We start from the raw sequence: 24883 nt of genomic DNA, 5'->3' as shown, positions 1-24883 counted from the left end.
AGCAATTTTTTGCTGCGGTCAAGTCGTCGTTTTGTTTGTTGTACCCCTGTGTCAGGAAAGTTTTCTGACAAGGACGAACCGGGTATCGAACTCGCGACACCTCTAAACATCCTTTGGTACTTTAGGCGAGTATCTTATCGACCGGGCTACCGCGCCCATATATATATATAAAATTAGAGATAAAATGAGAGAGAGAGAGAGAAGACGTAAAATAAAAGATAAATTAGAAGAAATTGGAAAAAATGAAAATAATATGGATCAAAAAGAAATTTTTCTTTCTTTCAATTTCTTTTCAATTTCTTCTAATTTATCTTTTATTTTACGTCTTCTCATTTCATCTCTAATTTTATGATTTCGAGTTATGTGTATAAAGCTGCTTTTTTGGCGCTATACTCTGACTTTTGAAGAGTTTCTAATAAATCTGGTTTCTGTCAGTTGCTCTTTCATAATTCATGCTATATATATACAGGGTGTCCTGTAAGTGTTAGCAGGGCCTTTATCTCATCAACCGTCGGTCTTAGAGGTATGATTCCGGTTGAAAAAATGTTGAAAAGTCCGGTTGAAAAATCACTCTGTACCAGTTTTGAGCGTGAAAACACAGTGTGTAGCAAAGTAAAAAAATCTAAATTTTTATACAGTCCCCCGTGCTCTAACTTCCCATTAGAAAGTTGTTGTTCTAGTACGATGTCCGCGGTGATATTCAAATTCCGAAAAACAGAGGAAATTTGGGAAAGAACAGCGCTAAATGCAGAAAAACCGCTTTACCCTCATTTAATGTTGTTCTTTCCCAAATTTTCTTTTGTTTGTTTGTGACATTTTGTTACACACTGTATTTTCACTCTCAAAACTGGTACAGAGTAATTTTTCAAAGCCCGTTGAGCATTTTCTAGACTGGAATCATACCTCTATGACAAATCCTTCATGAGATAAATGCCGTACTAGAACTTACCTAGTTATAGTGCCGGACTCGTGATGCGAGGATCCGGGTTCGAACCCCACAGTGGTGGTCGGCTGAAGTTGGTTTTCTGTGGTTCCCAACTTCAAGGCGCAAATGCGAGCCGATCTCCCCGTTAAAAAGTCTCGCCACAGAGAGCAACAGTCCTACAACGGTAAATCATTCAACCATAACACTTCACTCATAGTTAGAAAAACTGGGGGCAGATGACAGCACTACACATAACAAGCATTACACATAAACAAACTTTACGTCAGGTTGCACTACACGTACACGCACATTCCCGCATGTACCGATTCGTTGGGGGTGTGGGCGGGGTGCATGTGTGGTGTAGCAGTAGTAGGTAGGGCCTCCAAAAAATGGCTCGGGGATCCATGATGTTCTTAAGTCAGCCACCTCGTTGGGCAATTTGCCTGTTGTGGCGTCGTATTTGTATTTGTATTTGTATTACAGGACACCCTGTCAAGGGCGTACCCAGGATCTGAACTACGGGGGGGGGGGCAACTCACCGGTACTAAATTGATACGTCTGTTCTGAGTGGCAATTACATACTGCACTTTAATTACTCTTCTGCGTGGGGGGGGGGGCAGCTGCCCCCTCTGCCCCTCGCTGGGTACACCCATGCACTCTGTATATATTTCTCACACACATTATATCAGTGATTCCCAAAGTGAGCATTAACTTCCCCTGGAGGGCGATGGAATGTTCCAGGGGGTGGTAGAAGTTACAGATATAATATAGGATCATATAGGCTAGATTGCGTTGGTGGGGAGGGGGCGTTGTTTGAAAAAATTTCTGAAGAAGGGAGCGTTGGGACAAAAAAAGGTTGAAAAACTATGCATTATATTAAGTCTTCAGTAAGTATTTTCATCAATAGATTGCAACACATTTCTTTTGAATGTGTGGGGAAAGAAACTATGAAAATTGAAATTTCGTCAGACCATTGATAAAAGTTTTATGAAAGTTCTTTACAAACTTGACAAATGCGATCCTCGAGCTTTTTATTCTCTTTCAAACCGAGCACAACTCTGGTCTATCGCAATAGCCAATTTACAACACAATGACTTATGCCAGAAGTATGAATGTGTATGTACTTATCAGTCTGAGTGCGTGTACGTACAGTGTTGTGTCTGATTTTCAGTGCTGTCATCTATATTTCAGGAGTAAAGTGAGTGAAGTGTAATGATCGAATATTTGTACCGTTTTTAGGCCCATAGCTCTCTGTGGCGAGACTTTTTAAAGGAGAGATCTACTCGCATTCGCGTCTCGAAGTTCGGAACCACAGAAAACCAACTTTAGCCGACCAATTCTGTGACACCGGTGGGGTTTGAACCCGAGTGTATTTATCAAGGTTAAGTGTAATACAAGCCTGGACTAGGTGGCCATCACTAATCAACACTCGGGGGGGGGGGGGGGAGAATTGTCCAAAATCGGTCCGTGTGGGAAATGTCTTAATGTTGTAGAGAACTTTCAGATGTCATCAAAGGAATGATAACAATTGTTTTTAATGTAGAAATTTTCTTTGCGTTATTCCTAATATACGCTACACGTCGACATCCACTTTTTGAGGAGAGGAGATGGGGTATTTTGCAGTTAACTTTTTCATTCCTTTTTCATCTTTTTCTTCTCTTTTTTTAATTTTTTTCTTCCGAGTCAACGTGCTGAGCAATTTCCTTATTGTGACTTCAAAATTTATATCTACATTTTAGAGGGTCCTTGAGATACCTTTAGAGGTGCGTGAGCTTGAATCAGAAAACAATCAACTCATTATTTTTATCATTTTACAGTCCCGCCCCCCCCCCATAAATTAGTGCAAATGTAATGTACTCAAAAAAATTGGAGGCATGAAAATGCAAAATCGCATTTGCAAATGCGATTTGCGAAAATGTTATTCTCACGTAGGGGAATTTTGTTGAAAAATTAGTTCAGATTTTTGCCGATAGAGGGCTCTACACGAAATAAAATCCCATAATTTTGGACGCGAACTTTTCTTCAATCTCTTCTGCGTCCGGAATGTTCGTAAAGCTTCAGCCAGTGATTCGTGTGGCTGTGATAAAACAATTTCTCCATTAGTGTTATTACCCACAAATATCAAAACCACAACAAAAACCCTTGGTGAGTGCCTGTAACAGGAAACTTCAGAAATGAGCTGTTTATCGTACACCCAGCATTTTATATGCGACTCTGATTTACATAATTCCAATGATTTGCGTTCGCGCAGCACCCTCTATCGACCAAATTTGAGTTAGTTATTTTTTTCTGTACCACAAAAAAATCTCCTTTCATGAGAATACTTTTTGACTGCATATATTTGAATATGTAAATTCCTATAATTTTTATGAATTTTTAAACTGTATGAATTTATGGGAATCCTGTAAACTGAGTATTATTCTGAAGAATGGTTTGCATCCTTCATTTCATTGATACAAGTGGTGCATGACCATAATTAAATCGATGCAAGGGGTCCATGATCTTTAGTTCCATCCGCACAAGGGGTTTTCGATCTTCAATTTCATTGATACATGGAATCCGCGAATTTCATTTTATCTTTCCAAGGGGGGGTCCATGGTTTAATTTTAATGGTGTAAGGGGTCCGTGAAATGATTTAAGGTTATCAACCGCTGATCTAGAGATACGTAAAAGCTGCTACGCATTTCCAACGGGCACAGAAAGTATGAAGAGCTGGAAACCAATGATGAAACAGATTTTTAATTCCCTTAAGAAATAATTTATTAAATTCAACTTTATCGAGGACCAATGCCGCCTGGTGCTTGTGACTACCGTTAATTATAGCTTCCGGCAAAAAAGTTAGTTAATTCCTCCTTATATCGCAACTCCTCGAACCGCAAATTACTGGCAAACCGTTGATCCTAGAGGCGTATTTCCAATTAGAAAAGTATCCGAATAGCATTCAGATACGTCATTCATGTTGCAAGGGGGTTGTATAGTTATTAAAATAAAATAAAAACACTTTTGGTATGGATACGCTGTGCTGAAAAACCCAACTAAAAAGTTGTTGCCCTGTCTCTCTTGAAGCCAACAAAGAAACTTCCATGTTTCTAAGTGCAATGTTTTTTTTTTTTTCTTTTTGTCAAACCGAGCACAACTGCGGTCTATCGTCCAGGGCAATTTACTACCGAGTGAGTTGTGCTGGAAGTGTGAGTGTGTGTGTGTGTATTGTCGTCTTAACACATGGACCCACCCGGGCACGGCCCGGGGGCCTCAAGAGAAGAGGAGCTTCACACACATGAGGCGTAGTTAAAATTTTCTAAAATTTACCAGGTAAAGTCTCAAAAAAGCCACTTGGTCAGGGGTCCACGATGCTCTTACGACGTCCCTGAGTGCGTGTGTACACTTAACAGTCTGAGTGCGTATATAGTGTTGTGTCTGATTTTCAGTGCTGCCATCTTTATTTCAGAAGTGAAGTGAGTGAAGTGTAATGATTGAATATTTGTACCATTGTAGTCCTACGATGCTATCTGTGGCGAGACTTTTTTAACGGAGAGATCAGCTTCCATTTGCGACTCGAAGTTGGGGAAACCCAACTTCAGTAGGCCACCACAGCGACTGCAATATTTGCTGAAATACTTGAATTCTAAAAAAAAATGGAGGAAAGTTGGGGGAAAATACGCGTTTTTCACCCCAATTCATCCTTGCTTAATTTTATCCGACCCTTTGCAATATAAATGACATATCTGAGGTCCACACGTAATTGGAGTTATGTCTCTAGGATCAACGGTTCACCAGTAATTTGCGGTTCGAGGGGTAGAGTTATGCACCCTGTATAATAGTTATCATAGACTAAAAAATTTTTGACAAATTTATTTAAAAAAAAAAGACTCCCGTCATAAAGTTTTTCTCGCGTTGAAGGGATCCTTCACGACGAAAAATATTTCCAGTCTGGATGAAACTGGATGCAGGTCACAGAGGCATTTGAATTCTCCGCTCCAGTAGGAAAAAATAACAGATGGCCATCTTTTTCTGCATATAGCAACTCCACACAATACACATATTACTCTATTTCGGAGGTACGCATGTGTACGAAATTCTCTCGAAATGCGAGTGTAAAATACACGGAACGTCAAAATTCAAAAGAGTTTTTAAACAACAGAGAGATCTATATTTTATTTTATTTTTTGAAGAGGGGAGAGAGAGAGAGAGATCCAAGTTTTATTACCTCTCATAAAGTGGCCAAATTTGCGCGACGCAATTACTTCTTTCTTGCGTTGAGGGGCCCCGAGCACCACAACAACAACAACAACTTAAGTAGTGTAGACGAAACCTTCTGCCCGAAACTTTATTGCATATTTTATGCCGCTTTTAAAATCGACTTTCATCTTGGCGGAACATGCGACCAAGGAGAAGCAGGGGCTTAAGTCACTGATTCTAATGCTTCTATTTTTTTTTTTCTTTTCTTTCTTGCTCTTCTTCTTAGCTGCTACAGCCAAAGAAACTAGGGACGACGCCCGCGAGGAAACAATAAAATATCGATACTCAACGACAGAAAATGTGATATATATACGAGAGAGAGAGAGAGAGAGAAAGGCGCCATTAATGGCCTCTCCATATACACGAATTTCTTTTAAAATGCATAAACCGTTCTATTTTTCTTTTATACATTGTAACGATCGAGAAATAAGCTCGATATCTTTTCTCGTAATAGACCTACTTCACATATTGCGCACTCTTCCTGTAAATGCGCACAAATATTCACCTTAAAATTTGAAATCAAGTTCTTTCGCTTATTGATATATTGTAGATACGTAAGTCTATTGTGCATTGCGTAATTTTGTACGAAATTATGTCCGGAAGTCCCTGACCGATTTTATTTAGTACAGAGAACAAAAAATTATATACCATTGGCATAGTGCATTCAAATAACCCTTAAACTGGGTCCAGCCCCCTTCGCGTGACGTAATTCTGAGCTGCACAAAACCGGTTTTAGAGAGGTGGCAATGCAAAATCGACCATTAAAGCGCTAACTGCGATGCGCTAACTGCACCGGGTTTTCTGCGGTTGAAACTGCGTAGTGCTGCGGATATGGATCCGGCATAAGAAGGATATTTTTCAGACGTCACAGCAGACACAAACATGGCTGGACGAGTGTCTTCAACCTGTTGCTAACGAGTGACTCGGTGCTCATGAAAACCTGCCATAATGCTCGATTTTTTTCTTTGTCTAATTCAGTGCTCAAAGACACAACCACCACATGCAAAAATTCCTATTAATTATGCCAAAATATATCAGAGTTGGTGCACAATCTGATTCTAGACAAAAACGGTGGTCGCGATTCGAATGGTGTTGCAAACCCCTGCCTAGAGCCGTCCTAACGCGTGCGACCACTCATTCACGGCCCACTGACCATAAGTAGATAGGGGCCTTCGTGATATTGAGATTAGTTACAATGGTTTTTAGAGCGCAAGTACTAGTGGAAACAGGTATATACTTCCAGCTATACATAGGGATTGTTACTATTTACACAAATTCGTGTGGTCATCACGAGACCCCTTGAGACATTATTGAGGAAATAGGTACAATGGTGTTTTTTTGTTTTTTTACCATGTATATTCAAATATGCAGGGAACCGTAGAGGATCGATATTTTACTGTAATTTCGATTGATTCCCTGTGAATTTTTTACTTCCGGACCCGGCGTTGCAAGAAAAAAAAAGGTTAAAAATTTATTGTTGAGGGTCAATTAAATTTTTTTCCAAGTGACAATGAAAGAATAAATTTCTTTTACAGCAAAGAGTTTATTTTCGGATGCACCATCAAGAAAAAGGACGACGAACGGTGATATGCGAAGGCATCAACATCTTCGGCCTCCGATGATACAACGTCGGCTTTAATGACGCGGGATAAGTAATTAAGACAGCTGCAATTTGCGTTTTCCCATTTTCCCCTGTCAGGGAAGAGGCTCTTGTTGTCCGAGGGACTTTCCACTCATTCCAATATTCACAAAATTCCATCTACCTATTCAAGTTCAAGACAATATCAAATGAAAATGTGAAAGTTGCCAATTCAAGTGACTCGTTTACCTCTTCATTAAAGATGATTTTAAGCATCATATATAGCTTTTTCTTTCATTCTAAACTACCCTCAATTAAGTAGAATGAAAGTACAGTGTTAGAATAAACGAATGTCATAATTTTAAAAATTCATATTTTCAAATATGGATTTTTAAAATTTTAGAATCCATGATATACATAAAAAAATAAAGGAAAACATTTAATTTTTTTTTCAGTTGTGGGTACAAGTGTTCGATGCGTGAACTTTTCGTAAGATTACAAACATCGCACCTGTAATCAAGTTCATTCCATTCATTTTGCAGTTTTACACAGTCAATGGTTTCAAAAAAGGGTTCAAAATGCAGCACTGGTTCATTATTTGAGTGTTTTCGGTAATGGTGGTTTATAACAATTTCCGAAAAACTCAAGAAACTTCAAAAACGTAAAACGGCAAAATGTGTGGAATGAACTTGATTACGGATTGGATGTCTGTGGTATTACGAAAGGTTCGCACATAATACACTTGTAACTGTAAAAAAACTTTGAATGTTTTTCTTTATTTTTATGTATCACTGATTATATTATGTGTAATGGCTTTGAAAATATGAGTATTTTAAAATTCATTTATGCTAACCCTGTATAATGGTAATGTAGAAATGATAGTAGTAATCTAATCACACGCACAGTAGGTAGGATAAATATGAAACACCAGTTTACGCAAAGATACGCAAAGACTGCAATATTACGGACACAGATTCGATCAAACACTCAATTTTGGTTCTTGGTCTTCATACTCAGACCCTCTATGGTTCGGTGTATTTTTGAATATACATGGCAAATATATGATTTAAAAATTAAAACAAAAACCATCAAACCAATATTTTTTTTTTTTTTTTGATAATTTTGAAAGTACATCTTTCATCATTTCGGTACAAAATACGGCTATATACGTTCAACCCTTGGTATACGAACTTAATTCGTTTCTGGAGTCCGTTCGTAAGCCGAAATACTGTTTCCTATAATAATCAATGTAAAATGAATCAATCCGTTCCTGGCTCCCCGAATTTTTCTAGTGGGGATTTCTGCATCGGCTTCTGTGCGTAACGTCAAAACCAACGAAACTCATCAAAATAATAAATTACCGAAAAAAAACCCCGCAGTATTAAAGAGACGAAATGGAAACGATGCTAGAACCACGTCTAGTTTCATTAATACCGTCCATAATCCCAATGTCACAGCCCTCAAAATGTTTGCTCGCAACACAATCTGGGTCACAATATCCTTCAAGTTAAATTCATAGTTCTGCAAAATATTTGCTGCTAAACTTTATCAATGATAGTAAATGCAATACGCAATTTGCAAAATTTGTAGCATGCAAAGTAGGAAGTGAAAATAATGTTTTGAGAAGTCATTGAATGTTAGATTTATGCCAAAAATTATTGCAAAACATTTTTGAAAAAAAGATCTCTGATGTAAAGCTTCTTGAAATTTGAAATAAACTGGTGATCCATGGATCACAGAGAAAGAACTTAGAGACGTATTCAGGGGTGTGAATATTACTCAGATTAAATCAAATTCTTCAATTAAATCAAATAAATTAAAAAAAAATTAAAACAGCTACATGACCACACACTTCTGAAACATATTCCCCTTGAGATTCAGTCCTCTTTTGTGTGTCCGTAAACAAAGACTTGTTCGTAAACCGAATAATTTTTCGTCGTTCGTAAACCGGATTGTTTGCAAACCAAGGCGTTTTTAAACCGAGGGGTTGACTGTAAATACAACTATTTTTATCTAGACAACGTTCGTTCTTTGTCGGTGTCATTTTAAGAGAGCGGCTGAAATTTTAAATGCTCAGAGATTTACGAAATCACACCAAATTGAAGAAATTAGAAATAAAATTCAAGGTAACAACTATTCAATTTTTCTAATCAGGGCACTATCCGATTATAGTGTATATAATAAAACTATTTTTTGTCATTAATTGGTCATTATAATTAATTAAAATATCCGCTATAATTAATCGAATTGTTTTGATTCGTTTATTTCAATTAAAAATATGCTAACAACACCAATTAACATCAGTTTTTCTAAAAGAAAATATCAATGTGTTTTCACGGGGGTGTGAACCATAGAAAGTTAAAGCAATCTTCCTTCAAAGAAAAAGATTGAAAACAGTTTCGTCGATGTTTAGATTATATATTCATACGTGAAGAAACATTGCTTAGGATAGATTTCTCGAAGTTTCCCTGAAACTTGAAATTTTGCGATATTTGCCATAAAACGGGGAAAAACAAATAAAAAAAAATTCAGGAAAATTTTCTGATGTATCAGTATTTAGTGAACTTTAGTAGAGCTTATCAGCGCTTTACCAACAGAAATGTATACCATATGCTGAGAGCAATCAGCACACGATCTGAGACAAATTTATTAAATTGTTATTTCGTTAGCAAAAATGTTCAACATGGTAATAAATCACGAGATTACATCCAGCCATTCACATCTCTTCTTCTCCTTTGAGAATTTGAATAGCGATAAGAAATAACGGTTTCTTTGGTTAATTGCACGACACATGCTATGTGTGCACATTGGCACATTGTCTGGGTATAACCAGGATGAAGACATTTAAAAGACTACAAATTATTCCTCTCGCATTGAGATGTATTTTAAGGGGCCTCCTACCTTTAAATATGGTGATAACTATGCTCTAGTAGAAATATCATTAAAAATATTATATAACCGCAGATTTATTTCAAATTTAGAAGACATATATTTGATTGTAAATGCTACCCTACGCCAGTACGAAGTTTCACATATCATAACACACAATTTTTTGTAAAGTTTCAAATAAAATGAATTATTGACACCTTGCGCGCAGGCGCAGGTTTAAATAACATTTCATCGATGTACAGTAAAACCCCTCTTACGGTCACCTATCTTATACGACCGAGTAATAATTCCCCACTGTGTAACAAAAGTATGCATTTCAAACGCCTGATTAACAGTCGCCCTTCTTTTAAGGACGAATTTTTTTGTCCCATTGTTGTCCGTAAAAGAGAGGTTTTAATGCCATCAAAAGAAAGGCGGCAAATTTAAAAAAAAGAGGAAAAAATCATCGGTGACATCTGCTGTTAACTTAAAATACTAATTTCTGAATTGATGCATATTTCAGCAATACTTTTATATGGTTTTTAATTAAATTCATGTTTTAAGTAATTATTATAATAAAATTTGGTACAGTTTTGAGCTTAATTGCAGAGAAATTTGATACAGTCAGTCATTGGTTAAAACAATTTTTTTTTAAATTATGGTGAGAAAATTGTGCGTGTTAAAAAAGATTAGTTTCGTGTTATAGCGTCATCTATCTTTGATTTTGAATACTACTTTCCTATTTCACACGTATTTAATTTTGGCCAATTTCTCACTTATCTTTTTTTCTCATCCGAGACATCTAAAACTTAATTTACAAAATTTTCGATTATTTCGATAAGTTGCGCCTACTTATAAATAATCGGATACAGTGAAACATCGGTTAATACGATGTTTCGTGAGCCTGATCATTAAGGGATTTCAAATCATTTAACATTGTGTGTGAAATTAATGCTCTAATCAAAATTTTAAAATTGGTTAAAACCTCCAATAGTTTACTTCGAATGAGGGACTCAGTGTGACCGCACTCTCCTAAGGGCGGCTCTGGAGATACGTAAAATATTTCTTAGCATAGGATAGCACATATAATCAAAAATATGTATACCGAATTTGAAATAAATCAATAGGTGAATAACATTTTTAATGTTATTTCTACTAGAGCATAATTTTTCACTATGCTATAAAGGTAGGAGTCCTTTACTCGTAGTCCTGACTTAGTCCTTTACTCGTAGATTTCTATGTAAAATTATATTTGTTTTCTCTTGCATTTCCCAGCAACATGCAGTGATATTTAAATTCCAGTGCATCATAATAGATTAGCAGAGAATTATAATATTGGATTCTAGGATCATTATAAATGACTTCAAGACCATTATAAATGATTCCAGAGCCATAATAAGTGATTCCAGAGCCATAATAAGTGATTCCAGAAATTATTATAAGCGATTCTAGAATCATCATAAGTGATTCCAGTCAAAATATTTGATTCCATAATCGATATAAGTGATTTCAAAATGATAATAGATGATCCCAGAATCAAAATTTGCAATTCTAGAATCATAATATGCGATTCCAGAGTCATTTTAAGTAATTCCAGACTCATTATAAGTAGTTCCAGAATCATTATAAGTAATTCGTAATAAGCGACTCCAGAGCTATAATATTGAAATAATGCAACCCTACAGATCAAGAACTGTAATGTTCGGGGCCTAGAATCAAGCGCCGAGGAACGAGCCTACGGTCCCCTCTAATCCCAAGCTGCTCATTACCGACAATAGGCAAAGCCTGCACGGTCATAACCATACTCATCTTCGAGCTAGTGCAGCTCTTCCGTAAAATCATCGATTGAGAACTTACGGCTCGAGCGACCCTTTTACTTTCCCTTGTCTTTTCTCTCTCCCTCGAGCTCTAAAATTCTCCTCCGTGATATTTCTATACTTCAGAAGCTTCTTCTCCCGACGAGAAAAGCCCAACAACGACCGTCAAATTTGCGACTTATGAGTACCATTCCGCAAACATGCTAAAATTTTCTCTTATCCCGTTTTACACCTGAAACCTCGAGGAAATTTCCAAAAGGAGAATTTTCTAGTGGGAAAGGAAGGTGGTCGTAAATGAGCTACTACAAAATATTTACTGCTTACGTCCTCCGGGGTTTTCAGTGACCGTTTTCCTGCTTCTATATCCGTTTTGATCGAGAATTCCCAGTTGATTTGGTTCCGTGGGAAACGATTCTTTGAATCGGATTTGGATCGAACCGAGCAGAAAAAAAAATATATTTTTTCCTTATACGATACATTTAAGGAATAGGAATTACTTTTTCCCTTACGGAATGTTTTTAGGAGGAAAATAAAATTTGGAATAACCATGTGAGTAAAAAATAATACGAAAACTCATCAAATAATGTACACTGCCGGACCAAAAAATGTCACTCGCTCCAAAACTTGGTTGGATCGCCTTTAACAAAAATCAAGGCAATCAATTCAAATGACGAATTTCGTAAAAAAATTTTGAAATTGTTTTTATTTATGTATTTGAAAGTGCAGTTATTCTAGAATCCAATCTTTCTTCAATTTTTGTCTCGGCGATAACTAGAAGCGAAGTTATTGCCGATTAAGTAAAACGAAAGATTTCAGCGTCGTTTCGTAGATACTGAATTACTTCTTCACACGTTAATTTAATGCTCTTAGTCTGAAAATGAAAACTTTAAATGCATTTTCTGAAGATTTGTGGTTTTTTTTTTTAATTCTACGAAAAATTTCATAGTTCAAGCATTTTTCAAAGTATCTCTATGAAACTTTCTCACTGTATTTTAAACAGTTTATTATTTAGACAGTGCCACGAACTAAAAACTTTTCAATTTGTTAGAAATTTATTTACGTGATTCGAGAATAAAAAGTACTTTTAATGTGAAATGTGTATATTTTTTTAACGTATAAAATCATACTTCAAAAAGTTTTCATAGTATTCGAAAACTTTTAGCTCATTTCACAAAACAATGTCATAGCAATAATTTAAGACAAGAACATGTTGATACAAGCAGTAGTGTTTAATGTACAATGACTAACAGAATTACTGGAAATATGTCAGTCATTATCGTTATGTGATTTATCCAATATTTTACGAGATGGAGGGAATTCGTTGTTTCACTTCTTTTTTTATGTAATCTTAATTAAGTTACAACCACACTAAAACTTAACACGAAATGAAAAACATCAATGGTTCATCTCGTATTCATATTGTGTTTATTGTGGTTTTTTTTTCTTCTTCTCTGCTCTGTATTTTTTTTTTGTTTATTTCATTTATTTTTTTAAGCGTTTATATTACATTCTGCACCTAGGTGTTCGTCTGTATTGTCCAACCAAGCGTTCTTTTTGTGTAATAGCTTTTTGCATTGTGGGCTCCGGCCTAATGCACAATAAAGATATTATTATTACTGGAAATATGCTGATTTTAAATAGTATAATTGACAATATAATTTTGTTTGCCAAAATATTCGTGAAATAACATTTTCTTTCTTAAATTTTATGCCATATCCGAACCAAAACCACATGCGTTTTATCCAAAATGACCTTTTTAAAAAAATTACAAGAAATGTAGGCAGTCGCCTTAAACACGTATTCGTCATGGAGGAGTTTTCTATCTACATAGTAAAACCTATGCTCTAGTTCAGCGGTTCTAAACCTCTTCTGACTCTTTTCAGTAAATAATTTCTCTGGCGGAGCTCTGTTTAACTCGAGGAGCCCTCTTTAGTATATTATTTATATGGCGGTACCCATTAGGCCTCTTTTTTTGTTTGTTTATCAAATTTATTGATTTATTTTATTATTCTTGACTCGAGTGGCCGCGGAGCTCCTGGGAAGTGCACACGGAGCCCCAAGGGATCCGCGGAGCACCGGTTGAGAACCGCTGCTCTAGTAAAAATATCATTAAAAAAATATGATTTAAACATAGATTTATTTCAAATTTAGTGCACACACATTTGAATATATATGCTATCCTATGTCAGTAAATGCATATTTTAAATACTTGGTTTTATTGCAACTTTTTCAAAAAAAAAGCAACATTAACAGTTTGCGCATGATAAAATAACATGACATCAATATAATCGGATAAAAGTTAATTCAAAACAAAAAAAAACTGCCTATTTCATAAAATAATGAGAAAGACTAAGATATCATTGACTCAATCTCATTTAAATTATAATTTTAACTATAAAGTTTTAAAAATTCACAAAAATTTAAATATTTATTTTTATAGCTCAAGTAATTATGAAATGGATCTCAAATCTTTTCTGTCATTTTATGAACTGAACAACTTTCTTTATTTTGACTTTTGCTCAATTACATTCATGCCATGCTAATTTATCGTGCGCGAAAGCTGTTAATAATGCAATTTTGGCGTTTTGAAAATTTGCAAAAAATTAAATATAACTGGTATGTAAAATTTCGCAGAGGCATATATAGGATAGCATATACAATCGAGAAATACACCTAATTTGAAACAAATCAATGGCCAATTAATGTTTTTAATTATATCTGTAATTCAGCATAATTTTTCACTACAATAAAAGGTAGGATAACCCTTAATTTTATGAAGTCATGCAATATCCCAATACTTTTTTTTGGACAGATTTGAACCAATGTTTCTTTAGTGGATCCAGAAAAAGTGGAATGATCCCATCAGACTACTCTACACACGATTAAACAGGCTTTCGTCTGAATTAAAGAAGGTACTTCGTGGTTGGCGCAGAGCCGTATTTAGCGCATCGTGGGCCCCAGGGCAAAGTGATTTTCATGAGGCACCCTCTTTGGCTAGAAACACCAATACCCTGCCAATTTACGTAATTGCTCTCGAAAAATGTATCAAGATCTATTCATCATGAGTCTCCACTCTACACTTGAGGCCCCGGACCATGTCCTTGTGGGCCTATGTCTTAATACAGTGGTTCTCAAATTTCGTCACCCGTGGCTCCCTTTTCCAATTCATGATTCATCCACCGCTCCCCAGAATAGTTTGGTATAGTTATATTGGAAAATCACTCACTTATAAATCAACCACTTCAGAGCATAAATAGTAGGGCTGGTTCGAGTAATCGATTAATCGGGGTGGTTATTGACTAAACCAATTAAATGTCTCAAATTATGTTCCTTATACATACCATTTCAGATAAGTGACCGTATTTATAAATATTTGAATCAATATTTTTATCAAATTTTTCGGCATAAGGAAACACAGATAGATTCAACAAAAACCAGTTATGATTTCTAAAATTACTGATTTTAAAAAAAACCAAAGATCCAAGCTAAGAAATTTCAGGATATGACAAGCAGTTCAGTATATCGTCCCCCTTATACCAGAGACATGAATATGTAAATTTTCACTTTTGGGTTTCTCATCTGGTTGGATCACTTATTTTGCCAGAAACGCGCACAAACATGTATCCCCTATTGAAACACATTTTACAAAACATTTTAGAGCAAGTTCCATTGAGTAACATGGGTAGGTAGAGTAAACATTCAAAAGTTGTTGTGTTTACCAAGTTCTAGAAATTTGCACATTCATGTTTCTGGTGAAAGTGGGACAATATTAAATAGCTTCAAGAAGGCGCAGCCTTTATTTGTTACATATAATATACTTCTACATTTATATTATTTACATTCATTCAGTGGATACGAGCGTGAAATGAATAGAATATATTTTTATAGCATCGATTAATATTATATTGTTACCAACACTACGTTTGCTATGAGTGAATAGCATTTGAAAATATTCGATTAAAATTCAATTAATCAATTAAAATTTTTTTCCCAACAAGTTAAAAATTTTATTCGATTCCCAGCTCTAATAAATGGGCACACAAAGTCAATATCCCAGCCGGCTACGACGTCCCTAGGAGTCGCGATGCATACTTTGAGAAACACTGCGTTAGATATAACTGGATTGACAATCCACACTGGTTGGCCTTTACTATAATCAAAACAATTTTTTTTTCCTGGAGCAACGCAGCACTCATCAAAATTATTTTCACAGGAAAATGTTTAGTTCCACTTGTATTTATCGCTAAAAAATTTTCATATATTTAAATCCACAAGTTTTTGAGAATGTGAGGATTTTTCGGTTGTCCTCAAACTTTTTTCCACCAACTAATGAGATTTTCTCTTACTAAAAACTTGAACGAAAAAAATATGCAAGAAATACTTCAGCAAACGGGATCAGAATTTTTGCCATCATTCATCTCGTGCTGACGATGACATGAAATCAACTCCAAACAAATCAGAAAACAAACACATACTAAATTTCAATTTTTTTTTCCCCATAAGAAAAACGTTAATTTCTAAAAATAATCTCCGTGATCAGGAACATTTTCCCCTTCTGAGAGATCCCTCACTTGTGAATATATTTCTCTCCCCTTATATCTCTCCATCCCTGAATAACTTCTTCACTTTCCAGAAAATTAATTTTTTTTTAAAAAATAGAAAGAGTAATAATAATGAGAAAAAAAAATTAACAGCGAACCCCTTTCAAAAAGACGAGAAAAAGCAAAAAAAAAAAAAAAAATGATAAGTCGTTATCCCTAATTAGGGAAGAATTTTCTAGAAAAATAGTACTTTTTGGGAGAAGGTGAAAGCGGAAAAGTTGGAAAAGATCGAGAAAGCACAAATTTTTCTATTTTATTTCACATTTATTTATTTTTAATATTGTGTCCTTATCATTTTTCCTACGCGTGAAATAAACTTTGGAGAGCACTAATGATGGTGAGATGCCGTCTTTCTATGTAATTACAGTTCGGCAAAATATATTCCCTATACATATAGATTTGTTTTCGTGTCCAAACGGCATTAACTGAGAAAATCGTCTTCACTGTATGTATGTAACATCAAATCCAAGATGTTGGTGTTGATGACGAATGCTGGTTGATACAGAATACAGCCATTGACCCATCTCTCCATCTCCAAGTGAAAGATTTGTACTTCCCTTCGATGGCGAAAGTGAAATAATTAGGAAACGAGAAATCGATTTCGAGAAAATTTTCGACTTGGGAGAAGTGATTATCTCTTTATTGAACTGCCTCATTAGTGGAGCTCTTTCCCATCGGTTAATCTTTCATATCTCCACGTATATCTGAATACATTGATACATCTTCATTCAATGCATTCGTGGAGGGAGAGTTCAAGCCTACGAATACAACCAAGTTTTTTTTGCGAGTAATTTCATTCTTTGTGGTAAGTGCTGCAGATACTCGGACAAACAAAGCAACGGCAATATGTCGTATTCAAATCACGTTGGGATCGTCCTACTAAATCACCAGCACCTGCCCGTTTATTGAACTAGAACAGTGTTTCTTAACCTTTTTTTCATCATGGCTTCCTTAGGGGCGTATGTAGTTGCCGTGCCTTCTTCTCCCTGTCGTTCTTTGCTTCCCCCCCCCCCAATCCCTCAAACAGAAACAAGGCCCTTTTCTAATCATTGCTTTTTTGAGTAAATTTTTGTACAGACATATTAGAATGCTATTTTTTACATTTCACTTGAGTTTGAAACGTGATTTTTATAAAAATCTATCTAGCCATGGTATCATTAAGAAATTTAAATATTTTACACAAAAATTGCCACGTTTTTAAGACAAATAAATCAAAATAAATCTGATTTATTTGTCTTAAAAACGTGGCAATTTTTGTGTAAATTAAAATCAGGCAAAGTTACTCATTTTTTTGTGATAAAATTTAAATATGATATTCTGCTATATATTTTTAAGCTTATGAACTGAGATTCAGTATATTACATTTATTTGTCCGATTACAATGTTTTATACATGATATGTAGAATGAAATTTGAAAAAACTCACATGTGCATTAACAAATTTTAGCATATCACTGAAATCTTTCAATTTTGATTCATATCCTGCACCATCATTAGGTAAATGTACTGTGAAAATATCAAAACATTTCATTTATAGATTTTTTTTGCAATTGTGTTTCGAATATTGCTTGAATTTTGCTCGAAATCTATATATATATAACAACGAATGTTCGTCCTTTATGCATTACTACACCATTCATCCGTGAAACTTTGGGAAGTTGTTGAGTACATTCCCGCGAAGGTTTCAGGCATAGGTTTTTTTTTTAATTTTTTTTTCCTTTCCTTCACATTTCCTTGAATTTCTTTTCTTCTGAGATCGCAGCAACGCGCGACGGGTAAGCTAGTTTGAAATAAAAATGACATTTTCATAGAAAATGACATAGTCAAGAAATTTATTACTTTTTCACAATTTTGGGACACTTTCTATCAAAAATATCAAAAAAATGTTATTAAAGTTCACTCCTGTGCCGTTTTATAGAAAAGTGGTCGGATACCTTAACCTTAGGACCTGGCATGAATCTCAATGGACATGAGTTTCGAACGTTCACAGAAAAAAAATTTTCTTGTATGAGAATATAAATATGATGCTATTTTGATGTTGAAAACCGCAATTTTGCTGGATAAGATATTCAGTTCTATTTTGGCAACAATACACAGGCAATATTTAATTGATTTCTATCTCTATGGGTGCTTCTAGCTCACTGCAATGAAAAATTTGCTGTTCCAACTTAGGTCTGAAAGGGTTTAAATACTTTATTTTTTTCCACGAAAATGCCCTTTTCTCGCGAAATATAAACACAAATGGTTTCAGAAGTGTATTCCAGTAGGAATAAATTTTACCTGTCAGGAAAAAATTGGATTCAGGTGACGATGCAAGCGTTACTTTAGCTGCAATAGTCAAGTTATCTCGTTCGTGGTAAATTTCGTGAGTGTTCTGGCTGTTGATGACTCGCAGGTGAGGACCACGGAGTTCTGGTCCACGCAACAAACAAACGACACCATCATCACGGTTTTTTTCATCTCTCGCATCACTAAAAACAAAATAAATAGGATAGAATATATCAGAAAGAGAGAAAGACGCATGTTACTGACAACAAACAATAAAAACGGTTAATACGAACATTCCTTGAAGTTTATTCAAATGTAAAGCTTAGAAGAGCAATCATAATTATCATAAAATATCTTAAATCTATATCTATAAGAAATTTTTGCCTTTCGTTAATTAACCACTAAGTTTTTGGAATATATGAATAAAAAAATATTGTCTTCGCACAAATTATTATTTTCCATCATTTTCGTATTTCGAACAGTTAAAATATCAATAAAAATGGTTCAACTGAAATGCATTCAAGCATCATTTTTTCAGATTTATTTGTAATTTTCAACTTAATACCTTCATGACTGCATCACGCTACTAAACTCAGACAGTTGTGCATTTATCTAAATAGAAACGAAATGTGATCACTTAGTAGGAAAACTGGTCGGTTTCTCGACTTATACGATGTGTAATTATGCGAAATCCCGATATAAGAACACTGAATTTTTTAAATCACGGTGGGATACTTAACTGTAATTACGCAACAAAATCCGTTCTAGCCATTTCCCGTATAATATTTGAAAAGTACTTTACCTGCATGCATTTAGTATGCATACAGGTAAATTTCTTGGAAGAAAAGCCGTCTAGTAATCTTAAATAAAATGAATGTTTCAGATCAGAAAAAAAAACACCGACTGATAACATCTTGAGCAAGATTCGAAGAGTATTTAAAAGAAAACTCCAAGATTATTATTACTTTTTTCTCTTAGGAAAAAAGAAGAACCATTTCTTAAAGTAGTTATGGCTCTTAATAACGGTAGCTGTTTATAAAAAAATTCGGGGGAAAAAAAAAATCAGAGCTGTATGCGAAGTATGAAACGTCAATGTGATAAAGCTGTTAATACACGAAAATCATCATGACGATGTTTCGTGGAAACAAAAAATATTAAAAAAATAGAAATAAAAACAAGAACAACCTCTAGAACTCTAAATGAATCATTAGATGGGAGAAAAGGGCCATGTATGAAGAAGAAGAAGAGTTAGTTTGTTGCAAGTGTATAAGGTACATACACACGTCCGCAGTTTGTTTCGATCGACCTTTTTCTAGAAAAATATCCTCTACAGATAGACAGACAAACAGACAAGATAGCACCTTGCCAACATCAAAAAGTTATTTGGTTCACACTTACCAACTCATTTCTCTCTCTCTCTCTCTCGCTTTTTATTTTATTTTATGTTTTTCCTGTTGCAATTTTTTGAGGAAAAAGAGGAACCAGCATTGGTGAGAGTAGGGAAAAAGAAAACATGAGGGAGAATTTGGCCCCGAAGATCATTAGAAAAGGATTTCTGTTGCAACCTCGTGATTACAGGAGCGTTGGAGAATAAATACGGAATTAATGGCTTCTCTGTGGAACTTCTTGCAGCGAAAAACACTTGAGGAGTCAGAGCAGAGAAAAAAATCTTTCTTTTTTTCGAATTCCCCATTCACCACCATCGGTTTTTCTTCCTAATACTTTATTTCTTTACTGTCGATAATAATAATAGTAAAAAAAAATATATATATATATATATATATATTTTTTTTTTATTCTGTAAATTATGTTGAAGTTTTTAGGAATTCTTGCGATAAAGTTTGTTTCTCTCTCTCGCAAATTAGCCTTGTTCGGAGGAAAAGATAAAAAAAATACAACAAATTACGATTACAGAAGAGAAATCAACTGTTTTTTCGTTCAATTTACGACTGAAGTCGTAGATGATAATGGTAATAAAAAAAAGTTATGTTTCTGTAATGTTGGCGATGTGATTAAAGAAAATAATAATATCGGAAATCACGAAATTTTCCGAAATTTCTCGAGCGAATTATTAACTTGTAAAAAAATGACTTCAAGAGAGCAGAACCACTTAAAAATAATAACAATATGTAACAGAATTCATAACTACTGCTTGTTTGTTGCATTTTAAAATCCGGTGATTGGTTGCATCACCTTCTCAGAGAAATTTAAAATGGTTTCTCAAGTACGGTAAAACCTTTCTTTTGCGGATATTGAAGGGATAAAAAACAGTCATCTGTATAAGAGGGGTGACCGTATCTGACGGGGTTGTTATTGAAGAGTTTTGAAAAAAAAAACATTTTTTTTGGCCGTAGAAGAGAAGAGATCCGTATCTAAGATGCGACCGCTGTATTTAAAATCAAATCAGTGTGTGTGAGAATAAATTAAAATACATTTACAATTTTTTCTTTGCTTGTAATAACGATTATTTGATTTTATATTCATTCTGATTAACTAGGATTAACTGTGAGTCAACTAAAACATAGGATGGGATATTAATGATTTAAAAAAGTACTATTGCCCAAGTGCAGTAAAATCCCGATGTAACAAGGACCAAGAAAATCTTCATAGTAGAGAGATTAGCGCTATATCGAGAGGCAGCACGCCCCACAAACATAATGCTGATTTTGACCTCTTTAATCGGTACTGTTAGTACCACCTGCTAATCAGTTAGTTGATGAAATTAAGTGCGGGTGTTTAAGGAATACCATTTTCATTTTCACTCCAATTTACTCCATCACTCCAATTGGAAGCATGATAGAATTCAGAAAAACCTGTATTTTCAAAAAAATTTTAATCTTATTGACAAGTGCAACGTGTTTAAAAATAAATATCATGTCTGAGAATAAAGGCATTTAAAATATCGTTCTTTTTTAGGCGGTAAAATGAAATGGTCGGGGGTAGATGGAATACGGGGTTCTAAATGAAGAAAATTCATTTAAATTGATCAAAACCCCTCATTTAATGAGTCTATGACAATAAAAAATGAAAATTTCCTCGTTTGTTTTGGTGGTTGATGATTCAGTGGTATCATAGTCTGTTCACAAGAGTAACAGATGCAATCTTTCTTTCAAGCTACAAAATAGTCAAGATGGGCCCACAGAGAACAGTGCACACATTATTTCTAGACCAAGGGTTTCCAAACGTAGTTTCTCGCGGAACCCTTGGTTGTATGGCTGTTCCGCGGAACTCGATGATAATGAGGCTGTTTCATGGAAAGCCGGCAAGGGAGTTTGGCTTGACGGTGGTTGTTCAGAGTGAAGCACTAACGCTTTGCTTGTGTGCCCATTTCCAGGCGTAGGCGAATCGCTCCCCACAAAGGGGTGGAGCCAGCAGGGCTCTAGTAAGATGAGTTTCATCATTTTTTTTTTATCACTATATAAATTCATAATAGAGGAAAGGGTGCCCATAAGAATCTGACCTGGAGGTCCACCAAAGATCTCAGCCTAGTGGCCTTACTGCAGGATGTGGGGACGATGGGGTCTCTGTGCCGTGCTCAATTGAAGTCATGGTTTTGGACTCACGAATTTGGAGCCCTGTCAGTCTATTGGGAGGCATATTCCCGATAGTAAGAGATTTGATTACAACCATCACCAAAATAAGAGCTCCCGTACAAGAACTCTGGCATATGCTTTAACTAAAATAATCATGACACTAATCATTGAATCATAGGGTGTTCACATATTCATCTGTGTTGTCGGTGAATACCTCCTAAGTATGAAATCAAGTATGTATCCTCAATGGCTTAAGAGAGCCATGATCTCTACAAGGGTAAAGCTGGCAGGACACGAACACGAAGGCCTGGGACAAATTACATTTTCATTATTTTCTCACTATGAACTCAATACAGAGGTGGCCCCAACAAATATCATGGTCTTGGGGGACTTGCTCCAGGATGGAAAGGGGACATAATGAGCACCGAGATGCACGCAAGAAACTGAAATTTTAATTTCTACATAAAATGTGCTCTCTAACTTCGTTTTCTTTCAGATGGGGGCATATTGCGTTTTATTTCACCTGCACAAACCTGTTTCTCTACGCACAGATTTTCGACATCTGTGCAGATTGACAAAATAACATACTACCTTATATAAAGGTAAAAAAAGGAATTGTTTTCTGGGCAGCAAAAAAAACTCAAGAAACACGGAAGCATTTTTAGACCATAAGCGTCTATATTTTGTAATTTTGTATAACCAATAAACGGGGTAAAATTTAAAATTTTATCAGCCAAAACATGCCTTTTACGGCCGTATTCACTGACAGAGTTTGACTGCAATAGCAGGTCAAAGGATTAGAGGTCGACAAGGATTGGTTAAATACGGGATTAGAACCAATCCGTGTGTCGATCGCTAATCCTTTAACCTGCAATTGCAGTTAAACTCTGTCGGTGAATACGGCCATTGGGAAATAACCACACAGTACAGAGTATTATATTGAGAAACATCACATCAAACTGGATCCCCTCCCGCCACCTATCAATTAAAAATCACAACTATTATGGTTCAAATTGATGACCGGTTTTTGAATAATATGTCTCATGAAAAAAATCAATACAGAGTGATATTAATAAATATTTTACAAGTAATAATAGTAATTAAAAAATCAAACGTGCATAAATCAAGATTTGCAAACAAATCAATTTGCAATCAAACTTGCAAAAAATCAAGCATTTTCGATATAATACAGACTATACTGTAATATTTAATATAAATAATTATATATTGTAATGTAAATAATAATTATTTTCTAGAAGTCATGTTTTGGCTGATAAAAAAGGAATAAAATTACAAAATATGGACGTTATATAAATATATATAGATCTGAGAACCAATTTTGTCCGAAAAAATAAGTTTAAAGAGTAATTTCAGTTCTCTCCAAAATTTTAAGGGAATAATTTTGTGAAATGAGGGTTTTTTTTCTTTTCTGAAAAAATAGAGAAATAACTCCATTAAAACCAATTACCTAAGCATTTTCACTCCTCAACAAAATTTGGCGAAATAAAATTGAATTTTGATGCATGAATCACGCATCAAGATACGTATTGACGAACACTGATGAGGATGCTTCCGTGCGCAGAGTTTTCGCAGCGCAGAAAAAAATTCCCCATATATTGCATAAGGTAGCATGATATTTTTTCTTTCCACACAGATATCTAAATTCTGTGCGCAGAGAAACAACAGGTCTGGGCAGATGAAATTAAAGCTAATGAGCGCACTATCTGGGAAATAAGCGTTGAAGTAGGGTTACCAGAAATTCTTAAACTCTTGAACATGAGAACGCATGCTTATGCATCTTTGGCTATGTTTCTTACATATGTTTACAAGAGATGGCGTCAATATATTAACAATGAACAATTTGTTATTTTCTAATCAAAACAGAATCCCACCTGCTTTACTATTGAACGGAGGGTATTTATTAATTATCAAGCACTGAGAGTATTGTTTCACTCATGAGCACGGTAGCCCAGATCGATAAGGTATTCGCCAGCCTAAAGTACCAAAGGATGCTTAGAAGTGTCGTGAGTTCGATATTCGGTTCGCACTTGTCAGTAATTTTTCTGACGCGGGGTAGGCCAGAAACGGCGGCCTGACCACAGAAAAAAGATTGCTACCCGCAGGGAATACTACACCGAGAGGTTAGCGCACCAACCTCTCCGTGAGTATAAAAAAGTCTGCCGTTTGTGGAATCGACAATAAATTGTAGGTCACGGTCTAATTAGTTCTCGTGTGCAGAAAATGACCGTGGTGTGGAAAAAATTATCAAAGTTAAAGTCAATTTGTTTGTTTCTGAATTGAAGGAATATATTGCCTAATTCTTTAATAAATTACCCCAGGGCCGTCTTGACGAATGAATCCGTCAAGTACTGCCCGCGGGGCCTTATCGTTTGCGTAGGGGTACTCCACGATAATTGGATCAGGTGCTATGATAAATATCAGGTAAAATACGTAGCTATGATAAATAGCAGGTAAAATACGTAGCTATGATAAATAGCAGGTAAAATACGTAGCTATGATAAATAGCAGGTAAAATACGTAGCTATGATAAATAGCAGGTAAAATACGTAGCTATGATAAATAGCAGGTAAAATACGTAGCTATGATAAATAGCAGTAAATATGGCTCTGTGTCTGAGTTACTTTTTCGTTCATTCACGTGGTTTCACACCCTCTGTTTTTTGTCCCTCTCTCACCTCATCATTCCTTTGGTCCCTCACATGCTTGCACACTCTCTTCGTTTGTCATTGAAGTGGTCTGGATTTCTTTTAAACGACAATATCTCATTAAAATTCAAAACAAAAGAACAGCTTTGCGAGTATCAGTAACAAGAAAATTTTCTTCATTGAAAGCTTCCCAGATTCAGTGGCATTTGATCATGCGGTACCCCCGAGAAGCTGTTATGGAACCCCAGGGTTCCGCGGAATACCAGTAGGAAACCCGTGTTCTAGACATTTTCTTTTCTATCATACTAAACTTTCCATCTTGAAGAGATATTCTAGCCCAAATCAGATGACACTCATATTCCATATAACCCGACGTACCAACTTTGAGA

General features: G+C 35.3%; 1 protein-coding gene across 1 annotated transcript in view; it reads right to left on the bottom strand.

Moving 5' to 3' along the window:
* LOC149067449 (uncharacterized) overlaps window positions 1-24883 on the bottom strand; it is a 369309-nt gene that overhangs the window by 295033 nt on the left and 49393 nt on the right. The window contains exon 4 of the mRNA XM_089252608.1: window positions 18309-18499. Coding sequence (XP_089108734.1) covers window positions 18309-18499 — 191 coding nt within the window. The remainder of the gene's footprint in view (window positions 1-18308; window positions 18500-24883) is intronic.

This window comes from Pholcus phalangioides, unplaced genomic scaffold, assembly GCF_987345545.1.
Source record: "Pholcus phalangioides strain wild (caught in Gottingen) unplaced genomic scaffold, Ppha-v1.0 ptg000030l_1, whole genome shotgun sequence".
In the NCBI taxonomy this organism is placed as follows: domain Eukaryota; kingdom Metazoa; phylum Arthropoda; class Arachnida; order Araneae; family Pholcidae; genus Pholcus; species Pholcus phalangioides.
This window is presented reverse-complemented; position numbering and strand designations above follow the sequence as displayed.